The 21734-nt window shown below is 38.2% G+C and overlaps 1 protein-coding gene across 1 annotated transcript in view; it reads left to right on the top strand.

Moving 5' to 3' along the window:
* Window positions 1–14283: 14283 nt before the first annotated feature.
* The window catches only part of SGCZ (sarcoglycan zeta), a 235618-nt gene continuing 228167 nt past the window's right edge, over window positions 14284–21734 (top strand). The window contains 1 exon segment of the mRNA XM_075149161.1: window positions 14284–14478. Coding sequence (XP_075005262.1) covers window positions 14284–14478 — 195 coding nt within the window.

Below are 21734 nucleotides of genomic sequence, written 5' to 3'. Positions count from 1 at the left end.
GGAGATAGTTCATGCAGTAGCCCTTGGGCCAGTCCGGGCAGGACAAGATGTGAAGAATGTGCTCTACACCACAGCCGCAGAGAATGGTCCTACCTGGAACCTCTGGCAGAAAGCACCAGGGGAGACTCGAGGTCGACCCTTAGGGTTCTGGAGTCGGGGATACAGAGGATCGGAGGCCTGCTACACTCCAACTGAGAAGGAGATATTGGCAGCATATGAAGGGATTCGAGCTGCTTCGGAAGTGGTTGGTACTGAAGCCCAGCTCCTCCTGGCACCCCGACTGCTGGTGCTAGGCTGGATGTTCAAAGGGAGGGTCCCCTCTACACATCATGCAACCGATGCTACGTGGAGTAAGTGGGTCGCGCTGATCACACAACCCCAGTCGCCCAGGAATCTTGGAGGTGATCACGAACTGGCCAGAAGGCAAAGATTTTGGAATATCCCCAGAGGAGGAGGTGACGTGTGCTGAAGAGGCCCCACTGTAAAATAAACTACCAGAAAACGAGAAGCAATATGCCCTGTTCACTGATGGGTCCTGTCGCCTTGTGGGAAAGCATCGGAGGTGGAAAGCTGCTGTATGGAGTCCTACACGCCAAGTTGCAGAAACTGCTGAAGGAGAAGGTGAATCGAGCCAGTTTGCAGAGGTAAAAGCCATCCAGCTGGCCTTGGACATTGCCGAACGAGAAAAATGGCCAGTACTCTATCTCTATACTGACTCATGGATGGTGGCGAATGCCCTGTGGGGGTGGTTGCAGCAGTGGAAGCAGAACAACTGGCAGCGCAGAGGTAAACCCATCTGGGCTGCCGTACTGTGGCAAGATATTGCTGCCCGAGTAGAGAACCTGGTTGTAAAAGTACGTCACGTAGATGCTCATGTACCCAAGAGTCGGGCCACTGAAGAACATCAAAACAACCAGCAGGTGGACCAGGCTGCTAAGATTGAAGTGGCTCAGGTGGATCTGGACTGGCAACATAAAGGTGAATTATTTATAGCTCGGTGGGCCCATGATGCCTCAGGCCATCAAGGAAGAGATGGAACATATAGATGGGCTCATGATCGAGGGGTGGACTTAACCATGGACGCTATTGCACAGGTTATCCATGAATGTGAAACGTGCGCTGCAATCAAACAAGCCAAGCGAGTAAAGCCTCTTTGGTATGGGGGACGATGGTTGAAATACAAATATGGGGAGGCCTGGCAGACTGATTATATCACACTCCCACAAATCCGGCACGGCAAGCGCTATGTGCTCACCATGGTGGAAGTAACCACCGGCTGGCTAGAAACATACCCTGTGCCTCATGCCACCGCCCGGAACACCATCCTGGGCCTTGAAAAGCAAGTCCTATGGCAACATGGCACCCCAGAAAGAATTGAGTCAGACAACGGGACTCATTTCCGAAACACCCTCATAGACACCTGGGCCAAAGAGCATGGCATTGAGTGGGTCTATCACATCCCCTACCACGCACCAGCCTCCGGGAAAATCGAACGATACAACGGGCTGCTAAAGACAACACTGAGGGCAATGGGTGGTGGGACATTCAAGCATTGGGATACACATTTAGCAAAGGCCACCTGGTTAGTCAACACTAGGGGGTCTGTTAATCGAGCTGGTCCTGCCCAATCAAGACTTTTATGTACTGTAGATGGAGATAAAGTCCCTGTCGTGCACATAAGAAATATGCTGGGGAAGACAGTCTGGGTTACTCCTGCCTCTGGCAAGGGAAAACCCATCCGTGGGATTGCTTTTGCTCAAGGACCTGGGTACACTTGGTGGGTGATGCGAAAGGATGGGCAAGTCCGGTGTGTACCTCAAGGGGATTTGATTTTGGGTGAAAATAGCCAATGAACTGAATTGTATGATGTCAATTGTTATATGATATTGTATATCATTATTTCTATGGTTGCTATCAATGGTATAGCAGTGAAAATCACCCAGATTAATGAAGAATGAACTAACTCCGATGAAACTGAGCAAAGTGCAACGATGATAGAACTGAACGAGCGCAGCAGTACCGAAATGAGAACTGGCTTCAGGATGCAACAGCCCAACACCACACACCATCCTTCTGGCCCTGAAAGACTGTTATGACAGATGGAGCCCAAAGTTGTGGACTAAAAGAACTCAATGGACATTTATATATATTTATGTATATATATGTATGTATATGTATTATATGTATATATGTATGTATATGTATTATATATGTATATATATAAAAAAGATAGTGGTGATTAATTGAAAGGTATCGAAAAATGTGAGACCTAAGCATAACGTAAATGGTATGGAATAAGGGGTGGATACTGTCCTGGTTTCGGCTGGGATAGGGTTAAATTTCTTCCTAGTGCTGTGTTTTGGATTTAGTATGAGGAGAATGTTGATAACACACTGATGTTTCCAGTTGTTGCTAAGTGCCCTCCTAGTCCAAGGACAGCTCCCATGCCTACTGACTGAGCTAGGTACACAAGATGGGAGGGAACATAATCAGGACAGCCAGCCCAGCTGGCCAATGGGGTATTCCATACCATGTGATGTCATGCTCAGTATATGAAGGGTAGGCGTGATCCAGGAAGTACCGATCGCTACTTGGTTATCGGTCAGCGCGGGTGATGAGCAATTGCATTGTGCATCACTCATTTTGTATATTCTATCATTATTTATTATCATTATTCTCCCTTTTCTGTTCTATTAAACTGTCTTTATCTCAACCCACGAGTTTTTCTCACTCTTACCCTTCCGATTCTCTCCCCGTCCCACTGGGGGGCGGGGGGAGTGAGTGAGCGGCTGCGTGGTATTTGGCTGCCTGCCAGGTTAAACCACGACATTATCCCATGGTAAAATGCACCTGTTCTTGTAATTTTAAAATTTTGTTCTTTTAGACTGGAGCAGGACCCCATGTTGGCTGGTGCTATAAAATGAAAGATTACTCTCTCTCTCTCTCTCTGTGTATATTTTTTAGTCTAATTCTGGCAGTGTGATCTATTTTCTTCTATTAAGATAAATTCTGCTATTTTCTGGATGTAGTCTATCAGGCAGACAGGTGAAGTATAGCTTATATTTTTAGAGCTGTGGATAGCAGTAAGATTTGATCCATGCTTATGTTCTTCTAAGACCAAAACTTTTGTTTGCATATTGATATCATTATAGTTACTATCGATTAAGAAATCTTCTGAAAGGATGGGGAATCAGATTCATATTGAATATGAGGTCATCAAATTCACATTAAGGTTAAACTGGTGAATTAAAAGCTCAGTGTCACTTTGGGGTGTGGTATTGTTGCCTACTTACATCACAGAAGCAGCTCAACAAGTACAAGTCAAACCTGAAATATAATCATTGTATTTTTAAGGCATACTCCTGTTCTTCATATCATAGCACTTACTCAGTGCGGCTCATTCTGTACTCTTTAATATCTGCTCCATGTATTTTTAATTTGAATTAAGAGATGTACGTGTTAGGCCAGAAGAGACATACTTGTGGCTTTAGATCTACAAGCATTTGTTTTCCAGTCATACAGCAGAGTTGCACTACATGTGTATGCAAATAAGAGGAAAAGGAACAGTACTTAAAAGCTTGTTCTTCATCTTTCTAGAAATCCATTATTTGGTTCACATTTCCCATCTCTTTCCTGTTCTTTGGTTGTGGACTACGTGTTTACCTGAATTTTAGACGTCAACCTACAGGTGGGAACGAACTAGTTAAAGAGGACATTTCCTCTCATATTTCAAATGTCCATTCCACCTGCTTCTTCCAGTCCAGCTGAGTTTGTTTCCCTTGGTGAATCTGCCACTCTTAAAAGTTCTTTCCTGACTCTTGAAGATTACACTTTTCTATGCCACCATCTACCAGAAGTGATTTAACCAAACCTATCACTCACAGAGGAAAGCTAGTGCCAGTTTGTGTGAAGCTACTGAAATATTGGTCTTGCCATCTTCCATTGATGTGGTTTCCAGGTTTTCTCCTGATGGAATATCCTTAACAAAGACATTCTCCATCTTATCTTCTCAGTGGCCTTAAGAGAGAGAGCTGAGCAGAAGATATAAAGTGCTGGTCACAGTGCTTGTGGACACGCTCTGCCTTATTGAGATATGTAGAGTGACAGGGATGAAGGTCCACCAGGATTAAAAGAAAAGTGGTGGGGTTTTAAACTGAAATCCAATGATTTACTGTGGTTTTCCTGATTTTACTGTTATTTTAATAGACATTTAGAATCTCTTCAGTAAGACAAATTTAATCTAGTATTAGGAATATTTGAGATAAAGTCCAGAGAGCTATAACAGATGCTAGGGCTGTATGCTGCTGTATCTTTCAACAGTCTACTCATCATCTACTTGTCTCCTCAGGTATCTGCTTTTCTCTAAGGCAACTCAGCTATACTGAATCTTGTGTTGCTGCTACTAGACTGCTTCTGCAATCCCACCTAGTTTAATTAAGGTTATCCTTATAATATACTACGTTGGCAGTGTAGCTAGATAGAACATCTCAAAAGTTATTGTAAAACACAAGATGCAAGTTTAGATGATTATAAAGCTAATTAAAGTGAAGCAAAGAGCAAGCTTTTGAAACCAAAGCTTCTTTAAAAAAAAGACACTGAAAGCACACTGGAATTGTTCTGTTATTGCAAGTGTAACTTAAAAAGCATATTACTGGGAAATATCATAGCCTGAGACGTATTTGAATCCAGCTTCCTGAAGAACTGAGTATAGCTCATTACTATTTAGAAACATTTCAAGTCACAGAACAGTGGGAAAAATATGATTCTATTCATTACATAATTATTTATTCTTGTTAACATGCTGTGAACATCATTGTGCAGTGAACATTACAATTAAACATGTTAAACACAGAACAGCCATAAATATTCTCACTAAGTAATAATGGTAACAGTATCAGCTCACTGGTATCCATTTTTGTGAACTGATAATTTTATTGGATAACAATATTCAAGATGCAAACATTTATTGTCCTTTTACAGACAATTGTTCCAATAACTGTTTTGTGAGTACTGGCATCATAGGGAGAAAATTGTGTACCTCAGCTGCTGTCCTGCCTGTGGCTGTAATGAAGTCTCTGTAGCAATCTAATTGTATTGACTTAGCAAAAAAATGGAATTCTAATTGACAACATAAAGCAAATTGTCAGTAAAGACACGCTGACTTAAGCCTTGTTGACACTGATGTCAAAACTGACAGTGGTGGCCAAGAAGAAAAACCAGATTTGTCTCAATTATTAAACTTCAAAACATATAAATTATGTAATCAACTGACTTTATGTACAGTTTGATGCTGAAGTTATTTGCATGTTGTTTCCTTTACATTTTTGGGGGTGCAAAGGGGTTTCCAAATGTGTAGCTTAAGAAACATGAGTTTGGAGTTTTGAGTACAGTTGCACCTCCATTTCTGAAAGTGGCCAGGGCAAAAATCCATGGCTGAACCAAAAAGGCATCAAACTCTCAGATTAGAAAGGCTTGAATGGCTAATACCATAAGGAGAAGACTTTGCAGGTGTCAGATGTGGCCGAGATAAAGATGTTTTCAGAGGAAACTGCTCTATCCCTCCAATATTTAATTCTCTGAGAATGCAGCTCTGCTACCTTGTCAGTCTATTCACAGTAGTTAATATGATCCCCACTAACTCAAGATGATACCTCCTCCTGGCAGAAGTAGTTGGGTCTCCCTATGTAGTCAATCTGGAAGTAAGTTTTTCAAGTTGGAGATTGAAGACTGAACGAGCGAAGCCTGCCCTTAATCATCTTTCACTGTAATGTGGTACTGACTAGGATGTGGCCTAGCCATAGCCAATATAAAATATGGAGCATAACATTTTTCCAAAATCTTAGCGGTCCCTAAAGCTTGACTGAGGGCCTACTTAATGTAAGTACTTTCTATTCAGTAGTCAGTATCTGAAGAGATTAATTTTAGGATTAAGTGCTTTTTAAAAAGAAGTGGTCTGTGTCTGTATCCCAACTGGGAGTATTTTTCAATAGAAGACATGAGCCAGCAATGTGCCCTTGCCACAAAGAAGTATCCTGGGTTGCATCAGGAGGAGTGTTTCCAGCATGTTGAGGAAGGTGATCCTTCCCCTCTATTCAGCACCAGTGAGGCCACCCCTGAAGTACTGTGTCCAGTTCTGGGTTCCCCAGTACAAGAGAGACATGCACATACTGGAGAAATTCCAGTCAAGGGCCATGAAAATGATTAAGGGATTGGAGCATCTCTCCTAAGAGGAAAGGCTGAGAGAGCTAGGACTGTTTAGCCTGCAGAAGAGAAGGTTCAGAGGGGATCTTATCTATGTGTACAGATACCTGAAGGGAAGGTGCAAAGAGAACGGAGCCAGACTCTTTTCAGTGGTGCCTGATAACAGGACAAGAGTCAATAAGCACAAACTGAAACACAGGAGGTTCTGTCTGAACATCAGAAAACACTTTTTTACTGTGAGGGGGACTGAGTGCTGGCACAGGTTGCCCAGAGATGTTGTGGAGTCTCCGTCCTCGGAGACATTCAAAAGCCAGTTGGATGTGGTCCTGAGCAACCTGCTCAAGGTGGCCCTGCTTTCCAACCTGAAGCATTCTGTGAATCTGTGACATATCCTAGTGCGGATCTCAGAAGGACCACACTCTCCAAATGCTTTGAGTTTTTTGAGTTACTATAACAGTTTTAATAGTGATAGATCCCAATCACACTAAACAGAAAAAAAAACCCTAACAAATATAAAATTGTCCATCAGGGCAATAAGGATTTACACTGATTTCTGTTGCCAGTAATGTACAATAGTGTGATGTGGCTTTTATCATATCTGGCCAACAATTTGTGGCCCGATGACCACAATTTATACCAGGGTCAGTTGCTGACATGCTTTTGGCTGCCTTCAGAAGGGCTTGAATGGCTAATACCATAAGGAAAAGACTTTGCAGGTGTCAGATGTAGCCCAGATTAAGATGTTTTCAGAGGATACTGCTCTCTCCCTCCAATATTTAATTCTCTAAGAATGCAGCTCTGCTACCTTGTCAGTCTATTCACAGTAGTTAATGATTCCCACTAACTCAAGATGATACCATCTTTTTATATTATTTTTGGAAATCAACTGTAGAGTACCAAACCCTTGCAGAAGAGAGGAAACAATTTAGCTGCTTCAACACATGCTGGAAGTGACAGCAAGAGCTTTGTATACAGCTGTTTGGCATTTTAAAAGCTTTCCAAGAGAATCCGTTCTTTTATTCATAAGGCCTTTTCAAGAGATACAAGCCACTTGCTTGCCATCTTCGTATTTATTGTTGTAATGAACTTCTTATAGATTTCATCCCCACTCTTGATCTTAGAGTCAAAACTGGGGTGTAACATACTATTTGTGTGTTTGCTGTATAAAAAATGTTACGGTTCTTATAGCACTTCCTGCTCTGTGTGATACATTTTTCACCACGTATGGTAAACTTCCAGCTAAAGTCTATAAAGAAAACTGTAAAATAATATTTCAACTGTAAGCTTAATTAATGCTACATACTGCGTAGTGTGGAAGCAAAATGAATGACCTGCTCTAGTATCATACAAAAAGAGAGCTGTCCACAGCATGAGCTGCTGTCCAGAGGCCGTGTTACTGTCAGGGCGAGTGGAGAGAGCCAGCTGGTTCTGGTAAATCATCTATATGATGTCTTGAGCTATGGCTAGTTATGAGCAGGTTGCTTTTTGATTCCCCCCACCCCCCAAATGCTGATGTGAAGAATTTTCCCTGCTAGCTATAGTTTTTCTTCTATCTCTTCACCTCTACAGCTCATCTGATTGCTAATATATTCCTTACCAACCCAAATCATTATTGGGTCTAGATGCTGTCATACTGTATTTTTATATTTTAAAATTCCTTTATGTTTTTCATTCTGTTGATGAAGTAAGAAAATAATGCACAGAGAATCAATCAGTAATGAAAATGCCTAGAAGCAGTGTCATGTGCCAGGCTACAATTACAATACCCGAGGTAACAAAAATCATATTGGTTTTTGTCTTATCTGTTTCATGATTTGACTAGTAAACAGTTTCAGATTTGTATCTGTCAAATTAGATGTTTATTTCTTAGGTTTTTTGAATATAGCTAAGTATTTGCTGTGATAATATCTTGTCAAACTTGGAAATTGCTTGTAGCTTTAAATAAACATTTTCCATTTATAATACAACAATTATCAGATTGTTCCCAGAGGTATATTTCTAACACCATTAAGGTTATTTCCTTACTTAAGTCTTGAAATACCTATGTTGGTAATTCCTGTTAATAAGAGAAATCACAAAAAAAATTGAAGTCTCAAAAGAATAGTCATGGAAATAAGTAATGCTTTTATTTTAGTTTCATATATAAATATAGTAAATAATTGTGTTGAAGTTCTAAATGTTGAATATTCTAAAAAATGTTGGAAGTTCTTAAGAAAAAAAAAAGTTTTTCTGTCCCCTCAAGGTACGGGTGAATGTCTGATGGCATTCATCTCCATTTCATTGGGAGTTTGTTCAAATGGGTAAATTTCAATGAATCGACATTGGGAAAGAGTGGCTGGAAAGCTGCCCAGAGGAAAAGGACCTGGGGGTGCTGGTTGACAGCCGGCTGAACATGAGCCAGCAGTGTGCCCAGGAGGCCAAGAAGGCCAATGGCATCCTGGCCTGTATTAGAAATAGTGTGGCCAGCAGGAGGAGGGAGGTGATCGTGGCCCTGGACTCGGCACTAGTGAGGCCGCACCTCGAATCCTGTGTTCAGTTCTGGGCCCCTCACTACAAGAAGGACATTGAGGTGCTGGAGCGTGTCCAGAGAAGGGCAACGAAGCTGGTGAAGGGTCTGGAGAACAAGTCTTATGAGGAGCGGCTGAGGGAACTGGGACTGTTTAGTCTGGAGAAGAGGAGGCTGAGGGGAGACCTTAACATGCTCTACAACTACCTGAAAGGAGGTTGTAGCAAGGTGGGTGTTGGTCTCTTCTCCCAAGTAACCAGCAATAGGACAAGAGGAAATGGCCTCAAGTTGCGCCAAGGGAGGTTTAGATTGGACATGAGGAGAAATTTCTTTACTGGAAGAGTGGTCAGGCCTTGGAACAGACTGCCCAGGGAAGTGGTTGAGTCACCATCCCTGGAAGTATTTAAAAGACGTGTAGATGAGGCGCTTAGGGACATGGTGTAGTGGGCGTGGTGGTGTTGAGTTGACGGTTGGACTCGATGATCTTAGAGGTCTTTTCCAACCTTAATGATTCTATGATTCTATAATATAATATCTTGTCAGACTTGAAAATTGCTCTGAAACCATCAAGCATCCAACTAAACTTTCAAACCATAGTTGTTGTATCATCTTGAAATGTTGTCACCAGTCATTTCATATTTACAAGACCTGAATAATGGAATAGGATTAAGCTTATACAGAAGTCAGGTTTTTTTAAATGTCCATTTGATAATAATTCTTCATCAATAAGATCTGTCAGTCACCTAGTTTAGAATGTATATTTTTGTAATGTATTTTGAAAGTTCAATAGGATGAAATAGCAACTCAGTCATCAAAACTTTGTGTGTATATTTGTATGTATTTCTATGATCTACATATATACATATTTATTTATAAATACCTGTGTGTATGTATTTTTATATTTAAAGTATATGTGCACTTTATCATTCAGAATTCTTGGCAAAAACTTGTCAGATTTTTTTAGGTGTGACCAGTTTTTTGAAAGATGTTGATGCATGGTTTAACAAGGCTCATGCAAGTCACTTTTAAAAAATATTTTAATAACTTACTTGTCCTTCTAGCATTCTGGAATTTCTTTCCCTTTTCATGATTTACAAAAACACAGAGCTCACAGCAGTTCCTCCTCAGTTAAAAATACTTATCTGAAGTAGATATGGTCTAGTATCTTTTCAGTTACTGTTGATAAAACCATGATATTAAATGGAGATATTTATCAAACATTTATGTGGTTTTTGTCTTAATACTTTTAACATCTCCAGGTAGTAATTAACAGATGAACTAGGATTTGTTTTGGTTTTCAATAGTTTAAAAATCAGCTGATGATTTTTTACGTGAGTATACAAATCAGTAGTGAGAGTGCTGCCAATAACTGTAACTGGCCAGATTAATAACCCTAAAAAATAAAGCCAAAATCACAACAATATTTTAATATTCATAGCAAATGGCAAATTCTTTGGGCCTGTTTCTTATGTATATATGTGCAGTTCTTAGAAAACTAAGGCCTTGATCCTTATGGGTGGTTGGGAAGAATTGATGTTACATGAGTTGGGTCTGACCAACTTGCCTGAGGTCCGAAGGCAGCTGGTAGTGTGTGGTTTTACATTGAACAGTTTCAGAATTAAAATGTTTATTTTGGTTTTTGATTGGAAAAATATTCAACAGATTTAAGAAAAAAATTGCTTGTAGATGATTGTGGTGAGTTGACCTTGGCTAGCCATCAGATGCCCACCAAGCTGCTCTATCACGCCCTCTCCTCAACTGGAAAGGGGGAGAGAAAATATGAAAAGGGCTCCTGGGTCGAGATAAGGACAGGGAGATCACTTAGCACTTACCTTCACGGACAAACCAGACTCAACTTAGGGAAATAAATTTAACTTACTGCCAATTAGTAAGAGACTATCATATCATAGAATCATAGAATACCAGGTTGGAAGGGACCTCAAGGATCATCTGGTCCAACCTTTCTTGGCAAAAGCACAGTCGAGACAAGATGGCCCAGCACCCTGTCCAGCTGAATCTTAAAAGTGTCCAATGTTGGGGAATCCACCACTTCCCTAGGGAGATTATTCCAATGGCTGATTGTTTTCATTGTGAAAAATTGTCCTCTTGTGTCCAGTCAGAATCTCCCCAAGAGTTACTTGTACGGATTACCCCTCATCTTTTCCATGTGACTCCTTGTAAAAAGGGAGTCTCCATCTTCTTCGTAGCCACCCTTTAAATACTGGAACATTTTGATAAGGTCTCCCCTAAGCCTTCTTTTCTCAAGGCTGAACAAACCCTGCTCTCTCAGCCTCTCTTCATATGGCACGCTTCCAGTCCTTTGGTCATCTTTGTGGCCCTTCTCTGGACCCTCTCCAGCCTGTCCACACCTTTTTTGCATAGCGGGGACCAAAACTAAGCACGGTATTGCAGACGTGGCCTGGCAAGTACTGAGTAGAGTGGGATAATGACTTCTTTATCTCTGCTGGTGATGCCATTGTTGAGGCAACCCAGCATCCTGTTGGCTTTCTTTGCCGCAGCAGCACACTGTTCACTCATATTGAGTTTGTTGTCCACCAGGACCCCCAGGTCCCTTTCCACAGAGCTGCTCCCCAGCCAGGTAGATCCCAGCCTGTTTATGGATTATGTTTTCCCAGGTGCACTCCTGGATTATGTTTTCCCAGATGCAAGTCCTCACACTTGTCCTTGTTGAACTTCATAAGGTTCTTGTTAGCCCACTCTTCCAGCCTATCCAGATCTTCCTGCAGGGTGGCTCTCCCTTCCGAAATGTCCACTTGCCCACGCAGTTTGGTATCATCGGCAAACTTCATCAGGGTACACTTGATCCCATCATCCAGATCACTTATGAAGATATTAAACAGCGTTGGGCCCAGTATCGATTCTTGGGGGACCCAGGGGTAGGATAATGAGAGTAAGATAATGAGAAATAAGAACAAATCTAAAAAGACCTTACCCCCACCCCTCCCTTCTTCCCGAGCTCAACTTTGCTCCTGATTTTCTCTACGTCCTCCCTCTGAGCAGTGCAGGGGGATGGGTGGTGAGGGTTGTGGTCAGTTCATCACATGTTGTCTCTGACACTCCTTCCTCCTCATACCCTTTCCCTGCTCCAGCATGGGGTCCCATCCACAGGAGACAGTCCTTAACGAACTTCTGCAACACAGGTCCTTCCCACGGGCTGCAGTTCTTCACAAACTGCTCCAGTGTGGATCCTTTCCACAGGGTGTAGTCCTTCAGGAATGGACTGCTCTAGCATGGGTCCCCTGTGGGGCCACAGATCCTGCCAGAAAACCTGCTCTTCCAGTGTGGGTTCCTCTCCATGGGGTCACAGGTCCTGCCAGGAGCCTGCTCCAGTGTAGGCTCTCCACGGGGTCACAGACTCTGGCACATCTACCAGCTCCAGTATGGTGTCCTCCAAGGGCTGCAGGGTGGATATCTGCTCCACTGTGGACCTCCGTGGGCTGCAGGGGGACAACTTGAATCACCAAGCCTCACTCAGTTGAACAGTATACACTGAGGGAACTGACTGATGCCTGGCTGTGGTGATGGAATAAAATGTCATTGTATTTAATGATTGTATTGCAGAGGGCATATTTCATGGGGCCACGTTCATAGTTTTAGGGCCAGCGCTACTTCTGGCATTCTCACAATCTGGAAGTTGACCTTTCAACTATTTTTAATGGTATTAATTGTTTTGTAAGTAGTATATAAACTAAGGTCACAAGACAATGGAAATGATGTAAAAAATACTAATTACTTTCAATCTCAAAATGTAATCATGCATTTTTGTTACAATGGCTGGCTAAATAAATGTGTAGAAACTCATTATAAGGATAAAGATGATGAACCCTTTCATGCATTCAGTTTCTGAATTCATAAGGAATTCAGATACAGCTAGGGTGAATACTGCCAGGATACAGTAAGGGGGTGATCTAACGCCTTGAAGCCTGGTGACACTTTGCTCTGGGAGGATTGAGAAACATTGTTGAGGGAAGTTCTGTTTGTAAAGGTTTGCTACGTAAATAAACTGCTAAATGTAACATTTAATTGAAATTATGGGCAAAGAGAAGCAATTCTGATTGAAAAGAATAAAAATGACAAAATGCCTGTTTACTAGCTTATTTAAAACCTGCTTTATAAAGTCATTATTTCTGTTTTGACTTATTTCGGTGATATATGTATTGTTGTAATATGGATGTGTATTCTATGACTTGTGGCTGTAATTATTCACAGTGAGTTAATTTATGCCATTAATATCTCATTCACTAACAAGTGCATGGTAAAACCTCAAGAGTTTTGATTTGGATAAATATCTAGCAATACAGTTGTTTACGTAAACTTTTGTGAGCTTTACATTTAAAAAATCTTATGAAATGAACATTTGTTTGATCCTTCAAATGGATTTAATCTGTTTTTTATTTCTAATTGAATCAACTGACCCATTTTTGTCCATTTTTTACTTTCTTTTAGTGAAAAGAAAGGCAGTTTTTAAGCATAAACCTGATCATTCTGTCTGGTTTATAAGTTTGTTGGGAGTTTGTATGTTTGTTTGTTTGGGGTATTTCTTTGTTTTGTGTGAGTTTTTTTCCTCCTCCTGAGCACAAAGCCTATTAAACCAATCTTTTTAATGGGCATGTTTCAGGAAGAACTTTTACATAAACAGAACAAGATTGCTTTAATTTCATTTTTAAGTCATGGAGAAAAGTTAATACCTTCCAGTCTAAAGGCAATGTGAGAGCTGAATATGAATATAAATATCTGTAAAAGAAAGTTAAGGATGTAAAAATGTTAAATGGTTTCTTACTAGATGCCATAAACAGTTTTGCTGTAAAGAAGAATTAATTATAACTTTTTAAAGTAGTTTGCAAACAGTTACTGCTTGCTTGTATGCCAGAAGAACGTAAACTGGTTCAGGAAAACAACAGATGATGGTAGTATCCATATCCCCTAAAGGGCAAAATTAAAGCTGTGAAGAGTTTTCATGTTTCTTTTTGTATAAAATATGGGTGTATGTATAATGGCAAAAATTATTAATTTAGTTTACTAAGTATAATAAAAGAGTGATAACTTCATTCATGGCAGATGCATTTCTAGAAGGAGTAGATTTTTCTTCTATTTGTATGACAGAGTGTACTGGTTTTGGCTACAAGCTACCATGAAGAAAATTACCTTTATGTCAGTCAAAACCAGTACAAAAAAAGTTGCATGATTTTTTTCTCCAAAACCAAATTTTCCTGAATGACCTCATAAAGGACAATAAAACAGTCTTCAGAAGTAGAATGTAAGATACATACGTGGATTACATTAATATTTTTTATAGTTTCTTGCTGATAAATTTGAAATGCAATTCCAATTTTAAACATCAAACTGAAGGTTTACTTTAAATTAATGAAAACCACCAAATTATTACTAAGTGCCTAGTAAAAATAACATTGATGTGGTTTATGCTGAATGAATGAATTCCTTCTGTGCCCATAGAAACTGATTTTCTATACGTTCTCAGATAATCTTCATGTAATAAAATCTATGAAAAACAAACCCCTCATTTGCTTACTTATACTTACATCTTTCTTTTCCAGATGACACGAGAGCAGTATATATTAGCAACACAACAGAACAGCCTTCCAAGGACTGAACATCCTCAGTTTTACCCAGTAGGGATTTATGGATGGCGAAAGAGGTGCTTATACTTCTTTGTCCTTCTGCTGTTGGTTACCATGATTGTTAACTTAGCAATGACAATATGGATTTTGAAGGTTATGAATTTCACAGTGGTAAGTATCACAGTAACTTTATGTATCCTGTTTCTTGAAATAATAACTTGTAGTTTTAGTTCTCTTTCCTTTACCATGTTATATACCAATCTTGTAATTTTGAATTAAAAATCATATATCCTTCTTTGAGTGTTAATTCAGATATTTATACCTTTTGCATATATTCTGCAATGAGTAGACCTGTGCCCTATCTATTCAGATATTTTTGGTTAATCATATCTGCTGAAAATATATCTGGATCTTAGATTTTTTTGTTTGCCCAACCAAAAGCGTCATGATGACTGCCCCAAGCATCTCTTCGTTGCCTGTCACCACTGATAGCAATCAGTAGGAGTTTGCTGTATCTGTTCTGTGCAGTATGTCTCTTAGAAGGAAACTGGGTTATTTAGGTCAACTTAGGGTGGTTTGTTTTAGTTAATGTTGTTCTTAGTATTTTTTTAGAGTTTACTGACCATTTGGACTGTGTTTAATCTAGAACTTAGAGTAGCTGTTTTGATGTTGATAAAAGGGAGTAGGTGGGTATAAAAGCCATGGGCTTTTATGAGACAGCCTCCATCTGGAATCTTTAATAGCAGCAAGGTGTTACCGAGTCTGTATTTCAGATGTACACCTGAAAGAACATCTGCATTCAGTGGAAACTGTGTTATCTGCCCAGCTGTTCCCAAAGCTTTGTTTGGATAAAGGTGATAGAAGCGCTCACTAGTTGGCAGTGGAGTAGTGTCTTTTTGTATACCAAAAGAAAAGATAGAACACTCCACAGTTTAAAATAGCAGTGCTTCTGCTAGGATCAGTGTAGTCTCTCTCTCTCTATTTTTTGATCTTCATAAGCCATATTTTAATGTAGCTAGTAATACATGTCTAATTCCTAGGGTCATAGCACATTTCTATTCTCCATTAGTTTATTTGAAATAAAAAACAGCCAACAAAAACAGCATTAAACATATGTCTAAAATTGTTGTATATCTGCTAATGCTCTGTAATGCATAGGGTTATCTGAGATCGTTGCCTGGTGAGACGTATTGTGCAAATACACTGCTACTTCTGAGTTGCCACTAGTGGATGAATATTTTGGATTCATATTTTGAAAACTGTATGACTTTAATATTCATATGCTGAAGAGTTTGGGGTTTTTTTTGCTTGTTTTGGAGTTTTTTTGTTTGGTTGGTTGGTTTTGTTCTTTCTTTTTTTTTAGTATAATGTGCTTGCAAAACAGGACATCCACATATGCTTTTGCTATTTGTATTAGAAGCATATTTAGGCATAGCTGTTGACTTCAGTAAAATGGTCTGCTATTTTTCCAGAGGAGAATTAAGCATTGAAATTTAAATAGATGATGTTAAGAAGATGTTTTAAAAAGCACAGATTTTTTCTCCATGCAGAAGATTGCATTCCAATAAAATATTTGAAACTACTGCTTCCATATCTAGGCAATGTTTGACCTTCCACGCTACAAGCTACTATAGAACTATCCCGTTTAGAATGCTTACAATTTGAACATACAATCTTTTTAAAACAGAATCAGAAAAGATATTTTGAATTATTTTTCTTTCTCGCATGTCAAAGCTTTGTTAGAAAGTTAAAGGTTTATGGTGAATCACTAAATCTGTGCAGCAATCTAGTGCAGAAAACAACCAGATTGTTTCAGCAGTTCTGTTTACAAGTTAGTGGAATGAAGACCTAGCTTCAGTAGCTTGAGGGATGTATGTATCTGAAATAATTATGCAAACACTGGCTTAATAATTTCACAAAAATAGTGTTTGAAATGTTATGCACTTGATTTATAAACTCATTATTTCATTATTACAATTCAGAAATCACAAAGCTTATGTGCATCTTTAATAATCCTGAATTTGTTATAAATACAGATAAATGGTATGCCACTGAGTAGTGCGAGTTAATCTTTAACCCTCCTGTTACAGAATTAGAATTAATATTCTATATTCACATTTACCATAGTCATATATACCAATAAGCACTTTGGAAAACAAAAATGGAACATATCACTCCTCTTTCATATGAAAACCCCCCCAAAATATTGCATATGCTTGGGAACACTGTTCATTTTGGAATATCATGTACCCTTAACTACCTCAGAAATGAAAATTCCTACTTAAGAGTTATGAACAATCTGCAAAAATTACTGTTTCCAAAGGATTTTGTACTTAAAAAGAATAACAGAAGCATTTTACTTAATAGTCATACCACCACCAAATCATTCTTACTCAAATTTATATGTAGTATATTCCTGTTGACATAAAATTGTTAACCACTATTCTTTCGTTTAATGAAATGTACTGCTTCAGGACTGATTTGTTTTTGTCTTCCTACTTTTATATAAATTTATGGAATGATCTGTGGTTAAACTGTTACAGAAAACAGAACCCATAGGCTTAAAACTGTGGTTTATGACCTGAAATTGTATCTCTTAAAGTGCACTTTGTTTGACAAAGAGACTGTTCAAAAATATAGTAATTAAATGACATGGCAATAGGTTATTTAATATTATAAAGCTACATGTAATAGCTGTAGGCATATCGTATAACTTAAAGCTGAAAGAATGAAAAAAGTCTGTCAGTATTTGCTTCTGCTTTTATAAGCACCGTTACTTCGGATCATGTTTGAATCCATTTTGTTAAATATACACTGAAGAATACCAGTTTTCTTCTGCAGATTCATGGAATGGTAGTCTTCTACTTGGACTAGTTAGTATTCACATTAAAGTCCCTCTATGGGTTCAAAAATTGATTGCTAGAAGAATGTCATTTAAAAAGTTCAGTAAAATCTTCATGCTTATGTCCATACATGCATGTTTGAGCACAGGTGGAAAATTTGTATCAAGTCTGAAGGAGTCACATTTTTAGCGACAGGCACCTGAGAGTAAAATAATTTAGTTTATGAACTTAAACTTAATGTATTTAAAGAATGCAATAGCTTTGAAATATACATGTATGTCTTCCATGTGCACGTGTATATGTATAGATAGATATAAACTAAGAAATTGTATTTGTATATCTGGGCAGTGATAAGAAATCAGATGTGTAGCTAGAAACCTTTTGAAAAGGAAAATACTTTTGCTAAACTGGTTTAAAGAGTATTTGCACAAAAGAGGAATCTAGCCATGATAAGTAATTGTTGAAATTGAACTGCTTTGACATTTTGACATTATTTTAAATTATTCGCTGTTTTAGCATAAGCCCATGTTGAGCTTTTTATAAAAACAATAGTAACTGCACCACTTCAAGGGGTGGTGAAGAGTGAGGGCATGTGTTTGTCATTGCTGGCTGACAATTGCAACAATGTTAATTTGTATTAGCTGTTGACTTTCTATTTTTAACTGTACAGCTGCAGCCACTGGCCAATTGGCACAATAAAAGCCTTTCTGAGTTCAATTTATAGATTCTCCTGTTGGAAAAATTTTCTGAATACACTGACCTTGCATGTAAAAGTCGCATTCTGAATCTGAGCTAGTTATCCCATGCTCTCTTTATACACAGAAAGGAGAAATAGGGTCTCTGTAAGGCCATTCATCTCATAGTAAGACAGGCAACTGAAGTGAGTTATCCTTAAGGATGGATGTTGAACAGATCATCATAGAAGTAATTAAAAAGGAAATACGGTTTATTTGCAATTGTGTAAAAACATACTACAGACACGTTGTGCAAGTCTCCTTTTATCAGATTAAATTGTATAGCTGGGAAGGGTAGAGAAACTTTTGGGCATACAATCCCTTCTTCCAGTGTACAATGTAAGAAAGAAGCTTGAAAGATAAATACAAGTTACAAATAATTGCCCTGATATAATATGTATCAGATGAGCAAAACCGAAGGTAATTAGTATCTATTTATCACAAGGAATATTAGATGGAGGAATCAGAGATGTAGTAATCATTTTTGAAAGATATTGCCCTACTGTTAGCTTAGTGTTACTGTCCATTAACGTCTAGTCTAGATCTGTTACCTCACTGTTCGATCATCTGTTTAGAAAGATACATGTGAAAGCATGTAAGAACTTCAGGACAAAAAAGTCCCTAAACATTTCCACTGATAGATGCATGTAGCTGTAACACACCATATTATCCTGGGTTTACGTGGAAAGTGATCATTCAGGAGTAGGCTATATTAGAGGAAGATGTGACCTTGGACAAAATGCTCTATCAATAACTTAGCCTTGAAATAGTCCCCGGGCTGAACCTGTCATTGGAATAAAACTCTTCATTGTTTCATGTGCATCAAGTGGATCTACTCTGTAGTAAGGATAAAGTAATTTTACAGCCTCAACAATATATTGTCCCCTAATGGAACCATCAAAATTTCTGAATCACATGCTTGAGCTTCAGAATTCATCTATTGTATTAAATGCTTTCCTGAAAAGTAAACAACTGCTGTTCTTCAAGAATGAACTCAACTTTCCTCATGTCTCTTAAGCCTGATCTTCAAAGGAGACATGCAAAACATCTTGGAAAAATCAAGCCAGGAACTAAAATCTGTATTCAAAATATTTTGTCAATATCAAAATAATAGACTTAGGAGACTTGAGTTTTATGGAACATTTATAATTTCCTTTCCTTGTACTAACCTTGCCATGGTCCACAGGGGCCCCCATGGAAACATCTGTCTTTCACTTTCCCTCAGGATGTAATTGCCTCTCACTTAGTCTAAGTTATATGTGTCTAATGAAGCTCAAAGCTGTTAGTTACTTTTTTGTGTCTGTACAATTAGTATATCAGGTGTTTCAAGAAGGATGGGACAGTCAAGTCATAACTTGGTGACATAACCACAGGGTAGAGTATGGATATGTTGTGTATTTATAACATCCTGGTTATTTCACTTATGTAATATATATGAATTTTAAAGGATAACAAGGAAAGAAATATTTTTTACTGTGCCTGCATTCTTGTCATCATGTATTTGTATGGTCCATAGCATAGGTAATTAGCTTACTTTTTCTTTAAATATTTAATCACTTGAACATTATTCTCTGATATAATTTTTATCTTGTATGGTCTGTAAGTTATTCTAACCTCGATAGAACTATAATTTTATATAATTTATTCTTCATATAGCTGCTAATGAATAAAGTACATTGACAGTCTGTCAATCTAATTACTTACTCTGTAAAAGAGATTTACCTTACATTTTTGTCACTAAACAAATACCAGTGTAGGAATATGCAACTTAAAGTTTTCTGCAGGTATTTCAAATTACAGTTTTAAAAAAGAAATTCAAAGTATTCTTCTTACTGCTCTGAAGTGACATTGTGAAGTGACATAGGGCAATCAACATAGAAACGTAAGTCCCCCTCTTGGTGAGGGAGGCGTTTAATATCAGTGCATTTATACATTTTCTAATATGTACACTATTGGCATTGATATTGGCATTTACTTGATATTACATTATTCCACTGCTTATTACATTACATTGAAGTTTGGAGTTTACTAAAGCTGGAAAAATTGTAATGGTAGGAAAAATGCAGATGTGAACCCCTTTAGTACTTAGGATCTCTTTTGGGTTGGCCTTTTTTGGTTGTGGCTGTGACTCAGCCACATATCCTAGGAAGAATCAGCACCAAATTGTTTTACTGGTTTTGTGTGTCTCCACATTCTGCTTTCCCTTTAGGAATCGATGTATGAAAAGACTTATTTTGCTACCCTTCTAAGAATGCAGTTGCCCAATTCAGATAATTTCTCTTGCTGTAGTTACTTGCAGTGTTGTAGTCAGTTTTGACTGCTGTGATGGCACGATGTTTTCTCTATTGATACACGTTAAATTCCTCCTGCCAGTAGTACCATGGGAATTACTTTTAAGATCAGGAATGAGACAACTTATAATCTGTGTTGAGGCAGTTATTTCTCAAGGGAACTTGAACTTCAATTTATCTTCAAACATAAGCACAGCATAAACAGCAGCTTGAATTTCCTGGTTAGAATTCTCGTGCTTCATGTTCACAATTGAACATACTCTGGTTGCTAGCTGCCTAGCTCCAACTTCACGATGGAGTAGGTAGTTTGCAAGATGGTTGAATGTCTGTTGGAAGATACACATGCCAACTAAGCATGATTTCTTTTTATGTGACAGCATATATAACAACGCACTTATATGCAACCATTAACTCCTCTCTGTTTGCATCTTTATAGATTGTTCCTACATTCCTTTAGGAGTTTAACTCTTAGAGTTAGAATCTTTCAGATCTGCAAAAATCTAAATCTGAATTAAAATATTTTATTAGCATTACTTATAAATACCAGTAAACACAAGTATATTTTCCTGGGTTTTGGTAGCTGTGCAAGAAGGAGGAAATCTTCCAAATTTTTAACTTTGTGTGTTGTTGGAACAGACAGACAGACACACACACACTTCTGATCTTAATATCCAATATGGAAAAAAATACTTATAATTTCTTTAAAAGTACATTAAAGCTATAATTTGATACTTAAGCTTTTAGTGGTACAGAACTAAAGCAGCTGTGTTCAATGCTTTTATCTAGATTTATAGCAAACTGTCTTGGCATACTGTAGAATAAGAAAATAATTTATTTGTGAAACTATACTGTAATACTCATTATCCATTTCTCAGCAAGCATGACAGTGACGTGCGCTGTCATTTTTCTAAGATTCTTTGACCACCCAGATCTCTTTATTTGATGTTTGAAACAATATTTTTTCTGTTATCAGTTCAGTTGGTTCTGCCGATCTATGTGATGAAGACAGTATTTGCCCATGGCAGCTAACACAATTTCAAGTAGAACTAAGAAAAAACTCTTTTCCATTTCTGAGCTAATTTTTGTTGAGACATGTCCAATTTGTAGCAGACTGGCATTTGAAATTTATGAAGTTATGTAATAGCTGTACTTTTCTCTACTCAAAAATAATTTGGTTGTTTGGCAAACAGACAACGGCTTTCATTTTACAAAGGCAGCAGTTTGTTATTAAGTTTTGAATAAATATTATTATGCTTTAATAGTAACTGTTGCTTGATATTTAATAAGTATGTTCTGTCACATCTACAGATTTAATTTATTTCAATGGCAATCATTTATTGTCAATAATTTATTTTAAACTGTAAATGATCTCATTTTCAAAACTTGTTATCTCTTAACTAGATAGAAAACTATTTCTCTACATCCCTCAATATTTTAGTTTTCAAGAACCTGATGTCCCGTTTTGGGATGAATGCAAGAAAGCTTTTGTTTCCTTTTTGTTTGTTTTTTGTAGTGAGAAACATCCAGTCCAGAGCAGGCAATATCATTAATTATTAATG

Source organism: Calonectris borealis, chromosome 4, assembly GCF_964195595.1.
Source record: "Calonectris borealis chromosome 4, bCalBor7.hap1.2, whole genome shotgun sequence".
NCBI classification, from domain to species: domain Eukaryota; kingdom Metazoa; phylum Chordata; class Aves; order Procellariiformes; family Procellariidae; genus Calonectris; species Calonectris borealis.
Note: the sequence above shows the minus strand (reverse complement) of the source record. Positions and strands in the feature narration are given on the sequence as shown.